Here is a 23,092-nt window from a genome sequence, read left to right as displayed (position 1 = left end):
GGGTTAGGATGACAGGGAAAAAATATAAAAGGGACCTAACGGCCAACTTTTTCACACAGAGGGTGGTACGTGTATGGAATGAGCTGCCAAAGGAAGTGGTGGAGGCTGGTACAATTGCAACATTTAAAAGGCATCTGGATGGGTATATGAATAGGAAGGGTTTCGAGAGATATGGGCTGGGTGCTGGCAGTTGGGATGATTAGATTGGGATATCTGGTCGGCATTGATGTGTTGGACCGAAGAGTCTGTTTCCGTGCTGTACATCTCTATGACTCTAAATGTAAATTGAGTAAAATTGTTCCTCTTAGTATATTTCTCACTGTGTATAACCAATGTATCAATTTCACAATTTTCTCACCTTAATCAATGTATGATTTAAGAAGGTAATACTGTTGTAATACAGTACAATTGAACAGAGTTACAGCAAATCCCTATTGAATGAACTAAACAAGACATCATGTGATTAAACTAGCTTTGTCTGAACCATAAAGTCAAATACACATTACAAAATGTTCTAATATTGCTAAATATATTCAGAGAGTCAACCCTTCAGATTTCTTCACTGTCACTTTGAAATACATTCCCAAAACAAAATTCTGCTAAAGATGTCTAAAATTAATCTTATTCAGAATATTTTGTAAAGGTCTTGCCAGTGACAGCATTTATTCATTATACAACATCTACCTAAATGATAACGTACTTACCAAAAGTCACTGCAGATTTCTCATACTTCATGTAGTAATCTTTAGTTTGCAATCCAATGTTTGTATCATTAGTAACTAGGATATCATGAATGCATGCAGCGTTGCCAGAACATGTCCTGTTGATATTGTTTAGTGTTTTATTATCTGCAGATGCAAGGAGTACTGATGTGAAGATTGGCCTAATTGTTCTCCAATTTTCCATTGGCTGATGTGAAAGGAAAAGACTTTCCGGAGGTGGTACCTGCCCTGAAATGTACAGTGCCAGAAAGAAGTTAAAAGCAATCTTTCTTCATATACATCAGAGGCTTTATTGTTTCTATTAAGATATTTCACCCTTTTGCATCTTTACTATGTTGAAATTAAGACTATGGAATTCTCTTGCTTAGAAGGTGGTGGAGGAAGACCATTGAATAAGTTTAAGTCAGAGGTGGGTAAATTCTTGTTAGAAAGGAGAATCAATGGTTCTCAGGGAAGTTGAGAATGTGGAGTTCAGAAACACAAATAGACCAGCCATGATCTTATTGATTGATGGAGCAGGCTTAAAGAACCAAGTGGTCTACCTCTGATTCCTATTTCATATGTTGGTATGTTCATTAGACACCTTGTATGATGGGCTAAATATCTTCCTGAAACACAGATGGATAGAAATTATCAACTACAATTTTTGGCTTTGAGTAATAATGTAAAATGGGCAGTGGTGAATCTTCAGCTGTTCTGATTTTCACTTCCTTTGACCTCAACCGTAATTGGTTCCAACCTGAACCATAGATTTGGGCTACTCTCTGTCCGATTCTGCTGTTCACCCACCATGGAATATAATGTTTAATTAGGATTCTGAAAGCTATCTATCTTTTACATTTTTGAATCTCTTATACAATTTCTCCCCTATCCACTACCTTTCTTCTATTTATTCCCATTTACTCTATGATGTACAGTGTAGCTTTTGGCTAACCTCCCCTATGTCTATAGTCGTGCCTGCATCACAGGTGTTTGATTCTGAATAGAAATAGAAACTTTTCTGATGTGCGATGGTTGTATCTCTATCCTTTCCTACTTAAAAAAAAATCAAAATTACTTCTTCCAGGGATTTTGTATGGAAAGCCCTTTGCTGTTGAATGAGGTAACCTTTGCAGCATTAATGGCTTGTAACAACAAATTTTAACAACTTGTTAACATTTATTTATTCATGGTTTATTCTCCACACTTTTACAAATCCTCTTTACACTGATGACAGTGAAAGGAAGCAAAATTCAAAAAAAGATGTACTAACCTAATGTCCTAAAAATGCACATTCTTTATCTTATGAGAAGGAAATGGTGACTTTTTTTGGACCACAAGAAAACCTATTAGTACTTTATCTAGAGAATACCTCAACCCATCAGCCCTCTAACAATATTCCTTAATTTAAAAAAAATTCTCACATACAATGTGAGCCTTGCTGGAAAAGTCAGAATTTATAGCCCATATTTTTGTCAGATCCACCACCATGTTTCTCTTATCCATTTGTACCACTCCTTACAAAAGGCTTTACCCAGTAATTAATTCAATAATTTTATTATCTAGGATACTATTTAAAAATGATTACTGCATCTTAAACATCATATATGTTATCTTTTATAAACTAAAATGTAGCAGAGACAAATTTGATTACAATTCAGGTGAAATTACCTTCTCTCAGTTCAAGACAGTGAGAACTTTTTGAAAATTCCTATACCAATATTATAGATCTAATTTTCTCTTACTTAACAGTTATTACCTAATAGGCATATCCTGCTTTACTGTGGGTGCAGAGATAAACTTATAACATTTAAAAATATGGGGACTGCAGAAGAAAAGAATGGCAGTGAGTGAATGGACCAAAATGAAGCCTGGGCCACTACCATACTGTACTGAAGAGTTAGACCTCTGTCCCTCAGTGAGGAGAGAGAAACCCTCTGGAGCTGCTGGCTAACTTGATAGGTCAGCACATCCACTCATCCTAGTAAAACTCATCCAGAGCTCAGTTGGAGGTGTTGCCTACAATGGGAGCAGGCCACAATGAAGGTGTAATGAAAGCCTGGTCTCAGGAAAGCAGGAGGTATTGGGTGGGGAATGTTTTCCACCTTACAAAGGATGGCAAGGGGCTTGGAGTCTTAGGTGTTGAAGTGTAGGTGATGGGAAGTAAGGGTAGCCACCATCTCTTTGGGAATTGACTTTGATGGGCAAATCACACTGTCCAAATCTAATACCTCACTTTCTCACTCACCACTTTAAAACCTTAGAAAGAAATGGACTGCACATTCCTGTCCAGCTATCAATGTCAACTGGTATATGGCACAGGGAGGATATATTTAGATCAACTGAGTGTTTAACAAGTTCATAGATAGATGCACACTTAAAACATTTAAAGAACATTTGGACAGGCTCATGAATAGGAAAGGTTTAGAGGGAAATGGGCCATTGCAGGTAAATGGGAATAGTTTAGTTTGGGAAAGCTGGTTGATGTGGATGGGTTCGACCAAAGGGTCTATCTCCATGTTTTATGACTCTATGACCTTTAATTATTTACACATATATGGTTGGTGGTCTGCCAATTTCAGTATCTGCCTAGCCCCAGATACATGGAGGTGAGCTAGGGATTGGATGGGATGGTGATGGGTTGGCCATTTTACTTGTCCACATTGGAAGCACATTTGGTGGGTGCATGTAATATCCAGCCCACAGCCTTTACAAAGATGCTTGAATCTATTCTGAAAACATGTAAGCTTTACATTATCTTCAGTCCCATCAACACTGTAGCTGTTACTTTAAAATTTGTGAAAATTTACAACTTTGTGCACCAAAGCTCCTTGTATGAAACAAGAGTTGTTCAGATGATTCCATTCACTTTGCATAACTTTCAAACTGCAAGTTCAGAAGTTTATGTCAACTAAATTTGAAATAAATTTGTCAATTCATGAATGAATGTACATGTGTAAATATTACCTAAGTTCTGATTAATTAAATTCATCATGACCAAACCTAAAATTAATCATGGCTTTTCTGGAACTTAAGACTGGTTTTAGATCCTACACTTTTAAGCTTTCATTTTCTAATTTCAATTAGATTTCCTTTTAAAGCAAACCCTATTATGTGTAATACCAATCTATTTAAACTTTGCAGGGTCAGCATGTCAGCATCATATATGGGATGTCAGCATCAACACAGAGGTGCCCGCAATTCTTCCAGAGTACGTCTTCATCTGTGTGGTTTTGGGGAATTGTGGGTTTATGCAGGAGAGATGGTGAAACATCCTGACGGTGCTTTGTAGGTCATTTCAAAGCCATGTAGTCAGAGGGTTGAAAAGAAATTAATCTTCCCAAAATCCTTAACCGTAGACACTGTATGATGGTGGGAAACTAAGGTAGTTTAATTTACATGTAAAGTATTGTTCTTTAATTAAATAAAATGCTAAAATTGCATAAACGAAGATGCTGATGCATTTTAGTAAGAATTGTTGGTTGGAACTGGGAAGAAAGAGATGGATCAAAAGCATAGGTGAATTATTGATAATGACACCTTTAACAGAGTAATACTTCTTAAGGTACTTCACCGGGAAATTACTAAAATCTGATGCTGAGTCACAGGAGGAGATATTGGGGTAGATGACCAAAGCTTTTAGTCAATCAGTAGGTTTTAAGTAGAAAACAAGCGCACCAGTGTTGAAGCCATTAAAATCCAGGATGCTCAAGTTATAAGAATCAGATGGGTGAAGATATCTCAAAGAGTTTAGGTTTAGTGACAGTTACAGACATACAGCATGGGAAAAAATATGGATAGATTTGGAAACAAGGATGGGAATTTAAAATCAATAAGCTGCTTAACCAGAATCCATTGTGGGTCAGGGTGATGGGCTAACAGGGTTTGGTAAAAGAAAGCTTCAGGCAGCAAAGTTTAGGACGAGTTTAAATTTATGGTGGATGGAAGATAAGTCTGGCTAGGAGTACTTCAAAGTAGTTATACAGAGAGGTTCAAAGGCATGGTAACAGATGAACTGAGGCAAGGATGGAATTGGGTGGATTAGTCATGGTAAACGCAGGGTATAAGGATAGGGTGGGATTCTGTTGAGAGGGTTGGTGCCGACTCGATAGACTTAATAGCCTCATTCTGCACTGTTGAGACTCTATGACCCTAAGACTGAGTTTGGCTCAGTATTGTACACCATCAATAGCTTTCTTACTTTTACTGTTCAGGGTCACACAAAAGCAATGCCTATTTGAATGAGCTACAATATGATGCTGATGCCCATGAAACAGACATGTGGGACATTGAGGTGTCTAAAGTGAAATAAGACTAAAGTTTGTAATCTCTATTATAATGACTACAAAGACCTACAGGATTGTTGAAACTTATATATTTCCGCTTCAGTTGGAAAACTGCCAGCTTGGAACTTTAGTTGATCTCCATTTGGAAATAAAAGGTCATCTGCTGATGTACTGCTCCACAAACCAAGGAGGCCAAGAGTTCTGTTGTAGAAGGAATGTGGCAAATGGACTGTTGCCTGGAGGAAGCCACCTATGCCAATCTCCACTGTAACCTGTAGTCCTGAAAAATAAACTGCAGAGCATCTTGTCCCCTTTTTACACACCAGGGCCAACTGGTTATGACTGAAATGGTATACTTCTGTGAAAAAAAAGGAAAGGGACATTTACAAAAACTCATCTAAACTGTAGGTATCAAATCTTGTTATCAGAAGTTGATGAAAATGGCAAATGACTGAATCTTCAATTCAATGGCTTTTTAATGAAGACGTACGCAAGATGTAATGGAATAGGTTTTGTAAATACACATTACAATGACAAATTATTAAGTGAATAATGTAAGATCTATAATACACCAGATTAATTTATACTATATAATTCAGACTGGCGTTACATGTATGCAGGTGGGATGTATAGACCACCCTCATGTTAGATATATTGAAGGCTACAATGCACACTGTAAAGATTGTAAGCAGCAATTAGCAACTACTTGTTGACTGGAGTGCAGGTAACATCAGTCACATGCTTTCTGATCATTTGAATGATCTTTGCCTTCAGCCAATGGGATCTGCCCTGTTGATTGGCTGTAAGCATCAGCAGAAGGCAAACAACATGAATGGCTTGCACCATTTAAAATATCATGACCATAGGTGTCAGAACATAAAATAACTGTGGATATTTTTAACCCTTTGTCAAAAGATGATTGCAAAGAGACAATAACTGCAGATATAAATAAAACTGCATGGAACCAATGGGATGTAACACCGACAGATGTCAAAGAAACTTCAAACAGATTGGACTGTAATCTCTTGTAACTACAACAAGCCACCTCCTGCAAGTTATGTTGGATTTTCACTACTTAGTTTACAGCCCCAAATTGTTCAGCTGCCTGGGAACCAATCACATCGTTGTTGGCAGACAGAAAGTCTCTGTCATCAATTACTGATCACAAACCTATGGACAAAGCAGGTATTATTGCCAGCTAACCTTCCATTATGCACAGTCCATAGCTCCAAATCATCTAAAAGCCATCCACTTATACTTAGAAGCACAGGAACAGGAGTAAGCCATTCAGCCCCTCAAGCCTGTTCCAACATTCAATGAGATCAAGACTGATCCGTGGCTAACTCTGTACACCTGCCTTTGGCTCATATCCCTTAATACCTTTGCTTAAGAAAAATTTAATCAATTACATGATTTAAAATTAACAATCCCTGATCCTGCATCCACTGCTGTTTGTGGGAAAGAATTCCAAACATCTACCAAACTTTGTGTGTAGAAGTGCTTTCTAACATCTCTCCCGGATGGTCTGGCTCCAATTCTCAGACTAAGCTCCTACTTCTAGAAATCCCAACCAGTGGAGATAGTTTATCCTCATCTACCTTGATTTTTCCTTTAATGTCTTAAAGAGTTTGATCACCCCTTAGGTTCTAAATTTGAGAGAAAATGGGCCTAATTTGTGTAATCTCTCCTCATAACTTAATTCCTAAAGTCTATCATTCTTGTAAACCTACTTGGAAAATGGATTGCACATTGAAGACAGAGATGAGGGGAAATTTCATCTCTCAGAGAATTGGGAATTGTGGATTTCTTTACCAAGTGAAGGCTGTCAAGATTAAGAATATTCAAGGATGACATGGACAGCTTTTAAGGCATTAAGGGAATCAAGAGTTTTTGGGAAAAGACAGGAAAATGGAGTTGAGGATAATCAGATCAGCCATCATTCAGTGGCAGAGCAGACTCAGTGATGTGAATGGCCAATTGTTGATCTTGCATCTTATGGCTAGTCCCTTCACTCCTCCATTTTGCCCAGCCCTCTCACATGCCAGGCACACCAATGGCACTCTGCCTAAGTTCACGGTGAAGGATGTCAGCCAGTCTTGTCGTCTCAGACACTGATTTACTCTCTTGCCTTCACAACCTGGTCACTGTGCCAAATTGGATGGCATTGCCAGAAGTGGCACTTTAATTGGGCTCCTCCTGAAAAATTACCCTCAAAGGTAGATTATTGTCACCAACAAGCCTGGGACCTAAAATTGGTCTGGCCTGCTGAAAGTTTTCAAAGTCTGAAGGATTTAGCCCAATATATCCTTAATTTGTCACAGAAATGTGTATGTGCCAATAATACCATGTTGGAGCTCAAGCAGCATTAGTAACACCCAAAAGTAACTGATGATGAGCCCAATTTCTTATCTGAGGTATATTGTTGTAAAAATGTATTTCTTTACAAGTCTGTCAATGTGTATTTACAATAATATTACAGTTTTGACTTGTTGAGATATGATATTTACAATTAATGTCTTTGAGCAGAAATAGATATTTAATAGATCAGCACTTGTAACACTTTCATTGGGCTTTTTACAAATTCTCACCTAAATCTTCACCTTTGTGCAATCTGATATCTTTATCATTTACTGTAACAGAAAGTTCCTTTCCAGACTTGGAGCATCCCCATTCTACCTGATTGAAATGAGAAAAGGTCCGTCTTTAGTTTAAGACTGAAGATAGCAACACTGTTGGTGACTGCTTCAAAAAAAAGTATTTTAAACTTTTTAATTCTGAGAATGAAGTACTTACTTTCATCCTTACCATCCCCTGATAAAATGCAGCAAACTTTACAAAGGCCACTATGTTTATAAAGGTGTTGTTCCTGATTGTTAGGTAACTTTGCCCTTGAAGAGTAAATATGTTATGTCCTTTGGTTGATGACAGCCTGACAATGACGTATTCACCAAGTCCATGAAATATGTAATCAACTCCATCAAATGTTTTCATATGCAGCGTTCCATAGACTTGACCTTAATAATAAGCAATTTTTTACAAGTATTTATCCATATATTACATACTTTGACATTTAAAAGATAAATTATGTTTTTAATCGGCCTGTGTTTATCTGTAGTCTAGACTGGGTTGGCTGAAATTACCTGGGTAAATATGAGTGTTGACATTTGGTCTCAGGGCTAATGAAATGAAATGAAATCAAGTAGGACCCTTGCTCCTGATGCCAATGCAGTGGGTCCTGTTGAAACATGCACACTATTGAAAGAATAAGTGGAGATATCCACGTTATTCCCACGATTATCCCATTACTGACATAGTCAATCAACACTCTCCCACCTCATTCATGAAGAATGGCTATTCAAGATGCCATGCATCAATCCATTTAATCAGGAAGGGTTATAAGGGAAGAGTATAGAGAGAAAAACACATCAATGGGAACCAAAACATTGATTTTGCTGCCTGCTTGCTGGCTTGTTTTATGATAACTCCTGCTGAGGGGTCTGAGTCTGTACCTTACAACTACTAATGCATTCAATTTGATTTCCATGATTGGGTGGATGTGTTAAAGCTGTTCATGAGGTTGAATGCAATAAATTAATTATTCTACTTTCCTAAGGGAGACGGTTGTTTTGCAGTTTCAGAACTCTTCAGGGTGATTATGGTATTAGTGACTAACAGCTCTTTGACTTACCCATTGCTCTCTCAGTTGGAACTCAATGAATTATTGTAAAAGGAAACAATTGGCAAAAAGGAAATAACATTTGCAAAACACTGAATCTGATTTAATTAAACACAACTCTCAACACAACTAGCCACAAGTCATATGCAAGATATTATTGCTTACCTAAACCCAATGAAGTATAATTCTCACACTTATCAATAGGCCGTTTCGCATAATACAAATTGCATAAGGAAGATTTTGTGCAACACCATTCAAAAGGTTCCAAATCTCCTTCTGTTAATAAATAGTACAGGCATTATGATTACAAGTCAAAGCATTTGGATTATTACAGAGAAAGATGAAATACAAAGTATTACCCAAGAAGCTCTGCAGCGATAAACTTTGCGTCTTGTTTTTAGGGAAGGCGGGAGTTGACAATTTGGAATACTAGATACCATCCCAGTAATGGAAACAAAATAAATATTAGCACTGGCGGCAAATCCTTGGTCCTCCTTAATTCCATTGAACATAAGACCTTCTTCAGGTCATCCATGTTACCTTCTCATTTAAAAATAACACTCAACAAAATACAATAAGTCTTATAAATATTGATAAAGTTTAATTGTGCAATCGCCAAGGCCATTATGTCTCTCTTATAGAGAGAAAGGTTCATTAGCTGAAGTCAACAAAAGTTTAGCTGTTTGGATATTTCTTATAATCAAAGCTCAGTATTCCACAATTGAAACGTGACTGTGAAAGTTTTCAAATTGCAGCATCCTCCTAGAGCCAAAATTTAGATTACTCGGACCAGGATCTTCTTGGTTTTCGAGAAAGCAGGAATACTTGGAGGAGGGAAGCCTGCGAAGATGGATCTTTGGTAATCAGGAACCTGATGGCTTGTTGGTGGGCCTTCTACTGGAGTTAAGACCTGGGACAAAGAAGATCTGGCCACCAAAATCAGAGGCCATCAGCTCCAGAAATTGGCAGTGCTGTGGCTACTGCTGCTAAAGTACTTTCCGGACTCCTGGGATGGAGGTTTGCTGGTGGGAAAGGTGAGTGTTGCTTATGGAGCAGGGTGGGGGGTGGATTTTGGCTTTGGAACAGTGGGGCAGGGATTGGCCTTTCATGGCCATTATCCCTATCTGAGATTCAGTCCCTCAGTTGTGCGCAGATTAGTGCACATTAAAGAAATGGGAATTTGTGTTGCAGACATTTCGTCCCCTGTCTAGGTGACATCAGTGCTTGGGAGCCTCCTGTGACACGCTTCTGTGATCTTTCCTCCGGCATTTATAGTGGTTTGAATCTGCTGCTTCTGGTTGTCAGTTCCAGCTGTTCATTGCAGTGGTCGGTATATTGGGTCCAGGTCGATGTGCTTATTGATTGAATCTGTGGATGAGTGCCATGCCTCTAGGAATTCCCTGGCTGTTCTCTGGGTATCGGGTCCTTCGTTCTGGTGAGTTGTTGTCTGAGAGTGGCTGTTGGTTTGTGTGCTGTTATGAGTCCTAGTGGTCGCAGTAGTCTGGCTGTCAGTTCGGAAATGCTCTTGATGTATGGTAGTGTGGCTAGTCCTTTGGGTTGCGGCATGTCCTCGTTCCGGTGACTTTCCCTTAGGCATCTGTTGATGAAATTGCGGGGGTATCCGTTTTTGGCGAATACATTGTATAAGTGTTCTTCTTCCTCATTTTGCAGTTCTGGTGTACTGCAGTGTGTTGTGGCCCTTTTGAATAGTGTCTTGATGCAACTTCTTTTGTGTGTGTTGGGGTGATTGCTTTCATAGTTCAGGACTTGGTCTGTGTGTGTGCCTTTCCTGTATACCTTTGTGGTGAATTCTCCGAACGGCTGGAACTGCTTCACAGGAGGCTCCCAAGCACTGAGGATGTCACCTAGACAGGGGATGAAATATCTACAACACAAATTCCCAGCTCAGCGAACAGAACCACAACAACGAGCACCCGAGCTACAAATCTTCTCACAAACTTTGAACACATTAAAGAACACTTGCATGCCAAGTGACAACCTGTTCATAATGGTTAGCTAGATGGGTGGATCCACGCTTTCTCATCCCACCTGGAGCTGAAATAATTGCAGCCAAGGCAGGTCGAGGCTGACTACCATGGGTCCACTATTTCAGGGTCTGGAAGATTCTACTCACTGCTTGGAATTATTTAATGACAGTAAGGAAAATCATTTATTGTTTGTAAATATTGAAACTGTTACTCCATATACGGAAAATACATGTTTCCAAATAGTTGAACGTCCATTTAATGTCCATCTTAATAACTCCTAAATGTCATGTCTGACTAATGAAAGTTATCAGACTAACCTAAACTTCAATTGCTACCTGGTTGCTAATGGTCATAATTGGTGACACAGGTAGAAATAATGAAAATAATTGCAACATACTGCACAGCTACTCCAAATATTAGTCAGCAGATATACTGGAACTAGAGCAGGCAACAGTTGTACGGGGAAGGGTTTTTTTTCTAAAGGGGATAGCATTCAGAGTAAAACAAAACCTTACTCCAGGTATAGAAAGACATGTTATAAATCTCCCTGTAATCACACACATTGAAGCAAACTTTAACATCTGTGTCAGGTTGGCAACTTATGAAGCAGTGAAATGATCTGGGATAATTCTAAGTGTGAATATAACCAGATTATACTCAATCTAAATCAATCAGATCTCTGCTGTTCTTTTGTGATAACATGTCGTTAATATATTTGAAGTTGAACTGCACATGATTTTGCCTAAAATCCAGTTTCTGAAGAGTTGTGTATTTATATGACTGAAAGGACAGTTAGCTGATCAGTTTTGAGTTGGCTGTCTAGAAATATTTAAGACAGAATCAAAAATAATTTTTTAAAAAGTCAATTTCCCCTTGCTTTGAATTTTGTGCTCAGGAAGCCTTTGCCATTTAGATTTTCTTGCACAATGCAAGAATCAAATATTCTCTGTCTCCCCACTTGTGTAGTTTTGGAGATTTTAAGTTTCGGAAAAAAGTAACAACATTAGTTACTTTTCATAGCACAACACACCACCAAGTCTCAAAAGAGTAGACAGGAATAGGAGGTAAAATCAATCATTAATAGTGAGTGTTTGAAAGGGAGGATTTTGGAGGGCATTGAATCCAAATGGAGGGAAGGAACTCTGCGGTTTCCAGGTTATAAGAAACAAAGAGCAAGAGTTAATCCCAAATCTCTCATCATCTGTCAACCAGAAAATAATTTACTTCCAGTGATCACTCAGAGTTAGTCAGGAACTGAAACTCTGAATGATTCAGCTTTTCATCTCTTTTTAGGCAGTCAGGCTAACTGCAGTGTTCTAACAGTAACTCCCTAACAGCATCAACTAGCTGAAGGTAATTTTGATCCATACTCACTTATATGGTCCTGCAGCGTCGTTGCTTCTGGGGTAAAAATAAAGTATCGATCAGTTCTTCCCTCAATCAGGTAACCTGAACTATAGATGCATCTTCGACCAGCTGTGAACTGATTAGGTAATGCAGACTGAAATGTTGTCCTTTCTCCTTCCATCTTCTGTTGGGTTGAAACATTGAACAGCATAATCTCTGGTATAAAACGGTTATCTTCCTTCGCTTGCGACTCATGGCAGGGACAAGACTGTACATCAGTATTCCAGGTGGAAGGATGGGGTTCAGTTAGATACCAATGCCAGCACTTTTGCCGGAATGTTTTACTATACCTACTGGAGTTTTGCAGATCCAGACGATAAGCCCATTGCCCACGAAGTCCTGTGTTTCCAATTACTTGATCTGGCCTGTATCTTCCTCTTGAACCATAAGTTTCATTTTTTTGGGTTTGGGGATCATTGTAAAATATTCCTTTCCCATTTGTGTAGCCCATTAATACTCTTTGGAATAATCTCTGGCCAGGGTTCCAATGCATTGTGGCATATTTCATTAAAGCAAATGAGAAAATTCCATCTGTAGTCAAAATGCACTGAAACGTGTTTGTCTGTAAATAAACATGTTAGGGAAAGTCTTACATTTCTGTGAAAGCATAAATGATATCAAGTAAGGAAACAGGTACGAATTTACAAGCCAAGCCTATTCAAATAATTAAGAGCATGTCAAATTGATCTGCCTGGATCAAGCAGATTTTACAGTGAATTAGGTATGTAGGTTGGTGTATGAAAAAGAAAATATATTAAAAATTTAAATCTCAAAACAGATGAATGATATGCGTATTGACTTTAAAGTTAACTGAAGTGTTATTATTAACCAAAGCTCATGAAAAGCAAAAATCAAATTCAAAATATCAGTTTTTCTTTGTCTTTTTAGATCCAACTGGCATGATTAAAGTTTGATTACTTCTGTATTTCAGATATCACTTTTAGAGTTTAATCCTAATTTTATTCGTTGTGTGCAATTTAAATTTACCTCTTTGAGAATTTTAGGTCAAATTTTTACACCTGAGGCAAATGTGCAGAGTCAGGAAATTTCCAGCTGCACCTGCCTCCTCATAATGAAAACCCAACCAATCGGGCTGTTTCTCCATAGCCACGTTCAGCGAATCTGGAAGTTTCCCGTTTGTCGAACCCTGCCTTGTGAGAAACAGCTGCAAATGGAATTGGGCCTAATATGCCTGGAAACAGTTCAGAGACAGCCACAGGAGATGTTGAGTGCTGAGATGGCCTGAGATGGTGACTTTATCCCCAGTTGTAATAAAAGCAGGTCATTTAGTCTTCACAGCCTCCTCACACTCCCACCCACTCTACATACCCCATTCACGACAACATGCTGCAACCTTCCACACCGATCCCCCTCCATGGGCCCTCCCACCCTTCCATACCCATCAACCCCTGCTGTTCCTACCCCTCATGCGTGGGTTTCCTCCGGGTGCTCCGGTTTCCTCCCACAGTCCAAAGATGTGCAGGGTCAGGTGAATTGGCCGTACTAAATTGCCTGTAGTGTCAGGTAAGGGGTAAATGTAGGGGTATGGGTGGGTTTCGCTTCGGCGGGTCGGTGTGGACTTGTTGGGCCGAAGCTCCATGGGCCCTCCCACCCTTCCATACCCATCAACCCAAACCCCTGCTGTTCCTACCCCTCATGCCGACCAATGACCTCTACTCATCCTCAAGGCTTCTTATCATTCATCAGTTTTATACTCCACTAACTTACCTCACTTAAATTTTTTTTCTGAAAGGAAACAGGTGAGATGTGATCCCATGTGACTTTTAATATCCACCTAGGGACAAAAGGATTGTCAATGGTCTTTGCAAATTGTCTGTTAACTTCCTCGGTAGTTCTGTTGATAATCAGTTGGGAATAGATGTCCTTCTTACTGTCATTATATACCTGAAATAACAAACATTCTTTATCTGCAAGTTTTTAAATTAGCATCTCCTTGCACGTAACATACATTGAATTCCAATTATAATCTCACTAATACACAGTAAGGATTCAGTAACTGAATGTTTCAAGATGCAGTTTAATAAATGCAGAAATGTTATATCATGAAATCATGGGTGTGTTATTCTACTGGTATGGTTAAAGTATGACCATTTTCTAACCACCAAGCCTAAAGTAAAGAGAGTCTTATGTCATTCAGGATTTAATTGTTGTTTTGTCAGGAAACCTTCCAAATTGGAAAACAGACCTTTGTGTCACTCTATATTTAACCAGGGAAATTTGCAAACTGGAGCATGGTTGCCCATTCCAGTTTAACTTTAAAAGCATACATAAAAGTACAGTAATAAAATGATAGGAGGTTCTTTCAGGTAGTGCCCCTGCCTCTGAGCTAGACATTCTCAGCTCAGTTCAAGTCCTGCTGCAGGACTTGCAGACCATGGAATGAGCACACATTTCTCAACAGGTAATCAGCCTGCTAATCCTTCCTGACTATTCTCCAAAAGGGCTACTTAAAAGTGTCATCAACTGCTTTCTGGTGAACTGTTGCCTGATTGGCATGACAGAGTGATTGAGTTGACGCACAGAGGATAGAAACAGAGGGAGAAAGAGGAGGCTGAGGAGAGCTTGCAGTATTTGAGGCCTTTTCCACTTGAGGTCTTCCAGCAGCCTGCTTAGTACTTCATCCTGGCACTGCCCAAGGGGCTGCAGCATGATTGCTAACAGGCTGCTGACCTGCAGTTGACAATCCTATAGATGGTCTTGCAGGATGACTTTGAGCAGCTCTGGGCCTAGAAGGCCAGGCTTTGAACTGCACCATTTTGCTCTGGGCAGTCTGGGCTGGTCACCTGACAAAGGTGCAAGAGCAAAGGCACTGGTAAGGTAGCTGGAATGGGAAGGCAAACTATTCATTGTCAGGGAGGTGACAGTAGGTTTGTGATTCACAGAGTCACTGAAAGGAGGCTGTCCCACAGCATTATCTGAGTGTGCAGAAAAACAAATATGGACTACCAAATAAGGCCATTTCCACACTGCTATCTGCAGCCATTATCAAATACTGAATCAGTCCGTACTTCCATTGCAACACCCTGATGTTGAATGATTTCTGCTTGGTAATGGAAGCTGAGACTTAGATCATGATGGTCTGGTCTGTAAGTACCGCCATGCAGTAGCTCACCACTTTCATGTTGTAAAGTATGGGTGCCATGCTCTGTGCAAAACCCTGTGCCAAGTTGGTTCTGGACATCTCCTTGCTCCATAACAAAAACCACCGTTTCCTAGCAAGTCTGCCAATTAATGAACCAAACATTTAATTGCGCATGTCCGTCAAGCTTCAGTTCTGCTGAGTGCTGCTCCATTGAAGTCCTCATTGGAATCCACTGCAGCAGAGCTCACAGGTAACGAGGGCCTCTAGCGGGTTGGCACCTGAGTCACTATTTCCATCTGCCCTGTAGGCCACTCCTGCCCAGTGATTCACCCTCTAAGCTGCAGTAAAGGATTCTACCCACTGAGGCTTTGACCTCGGGTTATAGTTTTTCCTACGAGTGGAAACACCTTCTCCATGTCCACTCCATCCAGGCCTCTCAGTTTCAATCAGATCACTCCTCATCCTTCTAAACTCCATTGAGTACAGACCCATCCTCAACCGTTCCTTAAGCTCATGACAAGCCCTTCGTCCCTGGGAGCATTCTTATAGACCTCCTCTCAAACCCCTCCAACACCAGCACATCCTTCCTCAGATATTCCAAATGCTGTCTGACCAGAGCCTTATACAGCCTCAGAAATACATTTCTGCTCTTGTTTTCTTGCAGTAGCCTTCCTAACTGTCAACTAAACCGGCATGTTAACCTTAAGACAATCCTGAACTCGGACTCCCAGGTTCATTTATCTTCCAGGTTTCCCAACACCTTTACTCCATGTAGAAAGTAGTCTATATCTATTCTTCCTACCAAAATATATAATCTCACACTTTGCCACATTGTATTTCATCTGCCACTTCTGTGTCCACTCACATAGCATGTCCTTTCACGGCCTTCCCACTTCCTCAACATGACCTATCTCTCCACCTATCATTTTGTCATCTGGAAACTTAGCAACAACACACTCAATTCCTTTGTCTAGACCATTCATGTACAATGTGAATTGTGGTCCCAACACTAACTCCTCAGAATTCCACTAGTCACTAGCTGCCATCCTGAAAAATCTCCTTTATCCCTACTTTCTGCCTTTTTTTTAATCTATTGCCTATCATCCCGAATTACCCTCAAGAAAATTACTGAAATTGACGCAACCTCCAACTCTTTGAGACTCCCAGTGGTCAGTGCCATGGCTACGTGCTCCCATTGCTTCATGATGGTGGAGGACCATGGGAGATCCTCACAACATGCAATGAAAACAGCCCACACAGAGGTTCCAAACTGAACTAAGGGAGAGATAGCACTGTTTCCCCTCTTTAAAAAGGCATGTGGCCTGCCTGGATATGATCCTAGAGCAGCACCCTCTCCAGAAAACGGTCAGTGACTGCTAATATGACCTGACAGACATTATATGACAAAGGTGGTTTCTCGTGTAATCTATCATGTCTACACATCCTGCACTGATCTCACCATTTGGGTCAATTTTAGCTCTGCATATTGCCTCGGAGGCTCAGATAATTAATTATAATAGGCTTTGATTTGCCACCCTTCACTTTGCTTTAGGCAGTTAATCCAATTCATGCAAAATGCCTCAGGATTGTGAGGAGAGCTGGCAAGGAGGTTGGTGTGCAAAATTGTATGCCACAGCCTCTGATCCTCACCATGAACTGTTTAGAATGCCTGCTCCTTGCTATCTCTGCCACCAAAGCAGCCAGTGTCTTGTTTGAGATCTCTGGAGCATGTTCTCACCTCTGTTACACCACTCTCCTTCCTCCTCGTACTCATTACCACAAAAAATACTAGCTGCTGCTCCAGCCACGTACCTCAGCCTGAAAATGTGCAGTCTGGCTGTATCCAGTCAAGGCTACATTTAAGTGGTGTTAGATTTGATAGTCCTAAGGCATGCAGTCATACCTAACATTGATGGAAATAAGCAAGAAGAATAAAGTTGCTGTGCAGCATGTCACAGAAGCAACAGGCACTGGTTTTTTAGCACTTTGTAGCCCCGTGGCTGTTTTCAGGGTCTCCTAGTTAGAAAAATGTACCCATTTAAAGAAAAGACAAACCTGATATAATAACTTCCCATTTCCAAATGTGAGGTCAGCATCATCCCAGAACACAGCCAACATAGGCACCGTTTCATTCCCGTCAAATCCATTCTTAAATGGGTTTGGATATAAATAATTCTCATTTGATTGAAAATTCTGAAATTGAATCAGGCCATTATCTGAAAACTAAAGTAGAACAAAAAATACAAGTAGGATTACAATTTTCACATTTTGTAATTTAATACTCCTGATTATAAACTGTATACAGAGAATAAACCAGGATCTGATTGATGAAAAACTGAAAAAAACTGCAGATGCTGGAAATTAGAAACAAAAACAGAAATTGCTGGAAAATCTCAGCAGGTCTAGCAGCTGAGGAGAGAAACAGAGTTAACATTTCAGGTCCAGTGATCCTTCTTCAGAACAGTTCTGAAGGAGTGTAGCTGTACCCAAAACATTAACTTTGTTTTCTCTGCACAGATGCTGCCAGACCTGCTGAGTTTTTCCAGAAATTTCTGATTGATCAAAATCAGTTCTTCATTTTTCATTTAATACATATATCCAAAGGGGGATCATAGGTTGCCTAATCTTAGACACTGTCAAACACAAACTACCCTTTGTATCTTTGAACCTTCTTTCAAAAACATTCATTTGATAATCAAAAAATATTTTGCATCCTATCTTCAAATCTAATAGATTAAAATGCAAAATGTTTGTATTTTCCACTTTAAAGAAATATGGTGAGGTATGCCTAAAGTGGTATTGGGATTTCTGGACTAAGGAAGGGAAGATTAGATCTATTTCCTTTCTGGTATCCTATCCTTTGCAATTTGCTGCAATATAGATTTAAGTGGATGTGAAAGAGGACAGAATTGGGATTGACTATTCAGTCCTCAGAGTCAGGTAGGCACATGCCTGCAAATCTGTATCCCCATGTAACTTCAGAAGAGCAGAGGACAATTTGTTCTTTTAAATATTGCTTCTTAGATTGCTGAAGATGGAGAGGACATAAGCAACAGTTATGGTCAAGCAGGACATGGATTTTGGGATAGACGCACATACATTGCAATTGAATCTTGGAATTGTGGTCAGTGAATTTTCCCACCTCTTCTCTTTGCGCCAAGCTGGTAGACCAAGAAAAATCCCTCACTTCACTTATACGCTTTTCGAAGACAGAAGCTTTGTCACTGGAAACCCTGTATAAGTTTCATTTTGGCTTTCTGAAGAGCCAAAACCTTTATTCAAATAAAGTAATTGTCCCCTTGTGGGAGTCGGTTATCTTAATTTGCCAATGTGGCCATAGCAGAAGTCAAAGGAAGTAGGCCTCTGGAAGACTCCATCCATTTTGGAGAACCTCATCAGCTTAGATCAGGCATCCCTTTTTCTGCAAAAGCCCATTGTTAAAATTTGGGATGGAATCTATGAGTCTAGACTGTTGTTTTTGCATGCCTGAATGAAATTTACTGAATGTGAATTGAGTGGGTTCTATGGTAGATATTCCAGCTACTCCTCAGTTTACTGCCCAGTTGGCAAAGATGTAAACTGTATACAGTATACATTGATGTGATTTCAAGTTTGTAATCTCATTGATGAGTTCAGGTTATTGATGTAAAAGGAGGATTTTTCGTTTTCTTCACAATGTTATTTAAGCTCCTCAATTAGATTGCTGCCTTGCAATGACAGATCTACAGTATTCTCTGAACATATTCTTCAATGGTTCAATGGCACTAGCTATGAATAATTGACACGCATTTAATAATTGTCTGTCACTGAAAATCTCTAACACAAAATGCAGATTCCCATTGAGAATTGCTCCCACAGTGACCATAACTAATGGACTTTCCAAGTTACTTTTTTTCCCTAGGATTTGGCACTCTGAGACCTCTTCATTGTAAAATCAAACAGAATTAAATCTGGAAATTGTTTAATGTTCAGCAAATCAAAACCAAATATTACCACTTTATATCCCAATGTTGTGATCTACTGTTCTACCAATTCTAAGCATTTCTAAAAGTGTTAAAATCCATATATCCTACTTATTCCCTATCAATGTATACCAGAGGACTAGAAATTCTTTGGCTGAGCTGACCAGACATAATTGTTTTCCAAAAGGAAAATTAAATGTTTTTGTTACATTCTCGGGCCTCAGATAATTAACCGGAAGCTAACAAGAAAAGATTTAATATTTAGATCTACTTACATATATCCTATCCCAAATTGAACCAAGGAATGGAAATCCCATGGGAGGAACAATAAAGGGGGAGTTTACATCAGCACCTGAAGCAGATACCTTTAAGTCTCCAACAGGCTCACCATGCAGATAAAGCACACTTTCTGTGGAAATAATTTAAATTCGACTATTGATAAAAGAGTTTTATACCATAACAATGAATATATCTGTAGTATGTGACTGCATTTTATTATCTGCTTTTTAATACGTTCCACAGATTCAAACAGTCAATGCCAACATTTCTGAAACCTGAGGATAAACTAACAAATAGATGATTAAACTTAAATTTAACTTTACAAGGTAATAGTTTTGCACACAGATATAGTTCACACTTTTTAAGATATTCATTTCACTATTCCATAGACTTTCATGTCCTATGGAATTTCACCCCTCCATAGGCTTTAACCTATCTATAGACTTTGATTCTTTGTGAAATTTTGCCTCTCATGTCTTTCATCTCAACCTTGACTGAAAGTTACCAAAACCTATCACAAATTTAACTGGCTGAAAAATGAAGGGCTTAAGTCCAAAACGTTGACAGTTCTGCTCCTCAGATGCTGCTTGACCTGCTACGTAGTTCCAGTGCCACACTTTTTGACTCTGAATAATACTTTAGGCAGTTTCAAGAGCTCTGCAGTTGTAATCCACATCTTATATCATGGCAAACTTTAGCAACTCAAAACACGTTGTAATTTCTCACTTGATACAAGTTCTGTACACATGTTGACTAACAGGATAACTATGCTCTAGTCGTTAAAAATGTGCACCATGATTAAGCTGATTTTAATAACAATTCTAGCTGAGTTTGTGCTTCAAGAAGAGAATATATGACAAATTGGTGAAGGACAGAAGCATTTTAAATCAAAAAAGGATAACAAGTTCAAAATATAAATAGGGAAGAGGTGATTAAAGTTGTTCAACAAGTACACATTCTCAAAGCTGGAAGGTTTGGAACTGAGGCTGTTTTGAACTTCAGAGTTGGCAGGTTCTGGGTCAGGTGGTGTCAGTTTCAGCTGAAGCACAGGAATAGACTGACACACAGTGGTCAAGTAGATAACAAGTTTATCTTCCAAGTAAGTTAATTTTCACTGAGTAATTCTTTTTTAATTAAAAATGATGCATGGCACATTCTAAAAGTGTTCAGGCAACTATGGTTTTGAGACAGACAGTTCTGAGAAAATGCATCTGTATGGTAAGAGCTATTAAGCAGTAACAAGTTACATTTGGACAGAATCAATTAACCATAGAATAGATTTTCAAGGTGTTATTGAAGAGGTCTTATACATTAGGATTGTGCATTTTAAAGCAGCAGAGAGAACTGGGTAAATATCAGAAGCGAGGAGTATTTGTATGGCTATGAGGAAAATGCAGGAGAGTGGGACCAATTGAATAGCCCTTACCAAATAGCTGAGACAGGCATTGTGGGCTAAATGGCCCCTTTCTGAGCAGTATCATCAACAAATCTATAAAATGCAGATTAAATATTTAAATACCATTAGCCACAATAGTTTAGTGCTAATGTCAGTGAACTCAATAATGAGAGGTCACGCTTTCAAGGTGAGAGGTGGAAAGTTTAAGGGGGATACACGCGGCAAGCACTTCACACAGAGGGTGGTGGGCTTTTGGAACGCATTGACAACAGAGGTGGTGGAGGCAGGCACGGTAGATTCATTTAAGATACGTCTGATTAAATGCATGAGTAGGTGGGGAGCCGAGGAATACAGATGCTTAGGAATTGACTGACAGGTTTAGACAGTACATTTGGATCAGCTCAGTCTTGAGGGCCGAAGGGCCTGTTCTTGGGCTGTAAACTTTCTTTGTTCTTTGTTCTAACTATTAATTCAGAGAACAGTGCTTAAATCTCAAAACTGCTTGAAAATGTGAAAGCAGCTTGATAAATGTTTAGAAATAGAGATGGTAGCAACAAAAAGAAAGTGACTTTGAAGTTGCGAGAGTGTCATAAAAACTGAAATGACTCTCTAATATCCATTAGGAAAGGAAACTTACTGCTCCTGGTTTAAATTAAATTAAAGTTGTTATTTAATCCACCATCCATTCAAGCAGTGCGTCTGATGATTAGAAATTGTTATGTAATACTCTTTCCTCATGTTGCCTCTGGTCAATTAGCAAATCACATTAAATCTGTGTTGCCTAGTTATTGATCCATCTTAGAATCCCAGCAGTTGGCCATTCAGCTCAACGGATCCAATCCAACTCAACCCTCTGAAGAGTAACTCACCACACCCATTCCTCCTACTGTACATGTACCCCTGACTAATGCACTTAATCTGCACATATCTGAACACTATGGGCAATTTAGCATGACCAATTCACCTAACCTGCACATCTTTGGACTGTAGGAGGAAACCAGAGCACCTGAAGGAAACCCACGCAGACAGAGGGAAAATATGCAAACGCCACACAAACAGTCGCCTGAGGTTGGAATCGAACCTGGGTCCCTGGTGCTGTGAGGCAGCAGTGCTAACCACTGAGCCACTATGCAATTGCTTTTATTCAGACCATCAGAACCTACAGGATTTTGAATATCTTGATTAAATTTCTCCTTTATCTGCTTCACATAGCAATGTATTTGACTTTTAACTGCCATTTAAAGTGGTCCAACAAACCTATCAAACCACCAAGACATCACAATGTTTCAAGAAGAAAACTTACATCTTCAGGAAACTAAAGACAGGCAACAAATGCTGGTCTTGCAAAATAGAATCATAGAATCCCTACATTGCAGAAAGATGCCATTCAGCCAATGCCACCTCTTCTGAGTATCCCACCCAGACCCCCTGTATTTCCCACATTTATCATGGCTAATCCACCTAGCCTACACAACCCTGGATGGTACGGACAATTAACTAACCAACCAACCCAACTTGCGCATCTTTGGACAGTGGGAAAAAGCCAGAGCACCCATCAGAAACCCACTCAGACACAGGAGAACATGGAAATTCCATGCAGAGAGTCACCAAGGCTGGAATCAGGTCCTTGGCACGTGAGGCAGCAGTGCTAACCACTGAGCCACCTTGCTGCCTCATCCAAATGCTAAAATTTAAAAATTTACTACATTATTGATCCACTGACATTAATTGTTCTAATCCACTGCGACCTAATATCCCATCTATTAGAAGTTAAGCCATCTGATAGAATATTAGCTGAAATCATTTAGGTATGTTACTCAAACAAGTAAAAATTAAATTTCACATAAGATCAAAATTAAAGCATTCTTGAAATGTCAAAGAAACAATCTCCTGAAAGGATAAATCATATTTGATCAATTTACTACCTCTGTATGTTACAAATAATATCTGATACCTTGGTAGGAATCAAACATAAGGATTAGAATGCTGTTCACAAATTGCTTAAATGTCATACTTATAGCTGATGTCTCAAACTACTATTAGCAGTGACATAAATAATGCAGTGACTCACTGAATAGAATCTGGTTGGTACGAATCAGCTTTCACGCTGTCCTAAGTTCATATTGTTTCGAAGAGCAAAAGCTTTTACCCAAATGCAAACCAGTATTCAGGCATGTTTAGGTTACTAGAGAACCTCCCCATCCCATTAAGTAATCAGGATTATATATTTCATGGAATGAAAAAAGTATTACAAAAGGTATGTCTTGTTGCACAGTGGGAGTGTCCCTACTCCT

At 39.3% G+C, this 23,092-nt stretch overlaps 1 protein-coding gene across 1 annotated transcript in view; it reads right to left on the bottom strand.

Moving 5' to 3' along the window:
* Nucleotides 1-23,092, bottom strand: part of si:ch73-105b23.6 (fibrillin-2) — a 134,914-nt gene that overhangs the window by 64,045 nt on the left and 47,777 nt on the right. Inside the window, exons 7-15 of the mRNA XM_043696763.1 lie at nucleotides 19,399-19,532; nucleotides 17,217-17,384; nucleotides 13,787-13,963; nucleotides 12,026-12,620; nucleotides 8,829-8,939; nucleotides 7,781-8,001; nucleotides 7,576-7,663; nucleotides 5,058-5,345; nucleotides 705-950 (exon numbers count right to left, since the gene is read on the bottom strand). Of these exons, the coding sequence (XP_043552698.1) occupies nucleotides 705-950; nucleotides 5,058-5,345; nucleotides 7,576-7,663; nucleotides 7,781-8,001; nucleotides 8,829-8,939; nucleotides 12,026-12,620; nucleotides 13,787-13,963; nucleotides 17,217-17,384; nucleotides 19,399-19,532 (2,028 nt within the window). The remainder of the gene's footprint in view (nucleotides 1-704; nucleotides 951-5,057; nucleotides 5,346-7,575; nucleotides 7,664-7,780; nucleotides 8,002-8,828; nucleotides 8,940-12,025; nucleotides 12,621-13,786; nucleotides 13,964-17,216; nucleotides 17,385-19,398; nucleotides 19,533-23,092) is intronic.

This window comes from Chiloscyllium plagiosum, chromosome 9, assembly GCF_004010195.1.
Source record: "Chiloscyllium plagiosum isolate BGI_BamShark_2017 chromosome 9, ASM401019v2, whole genome shotgun sequence".
Lineage (NCBI taxonomy): Eukaryota > Metazoa > Chordata > Chondrichthyes > Orectolobiformes > Hemiscylliidae > Chiloscyllium > Chiloscyllium plagiosum.
This window is presented reverse-complemented; position numbering and strand designations above follow the sequence as displayed.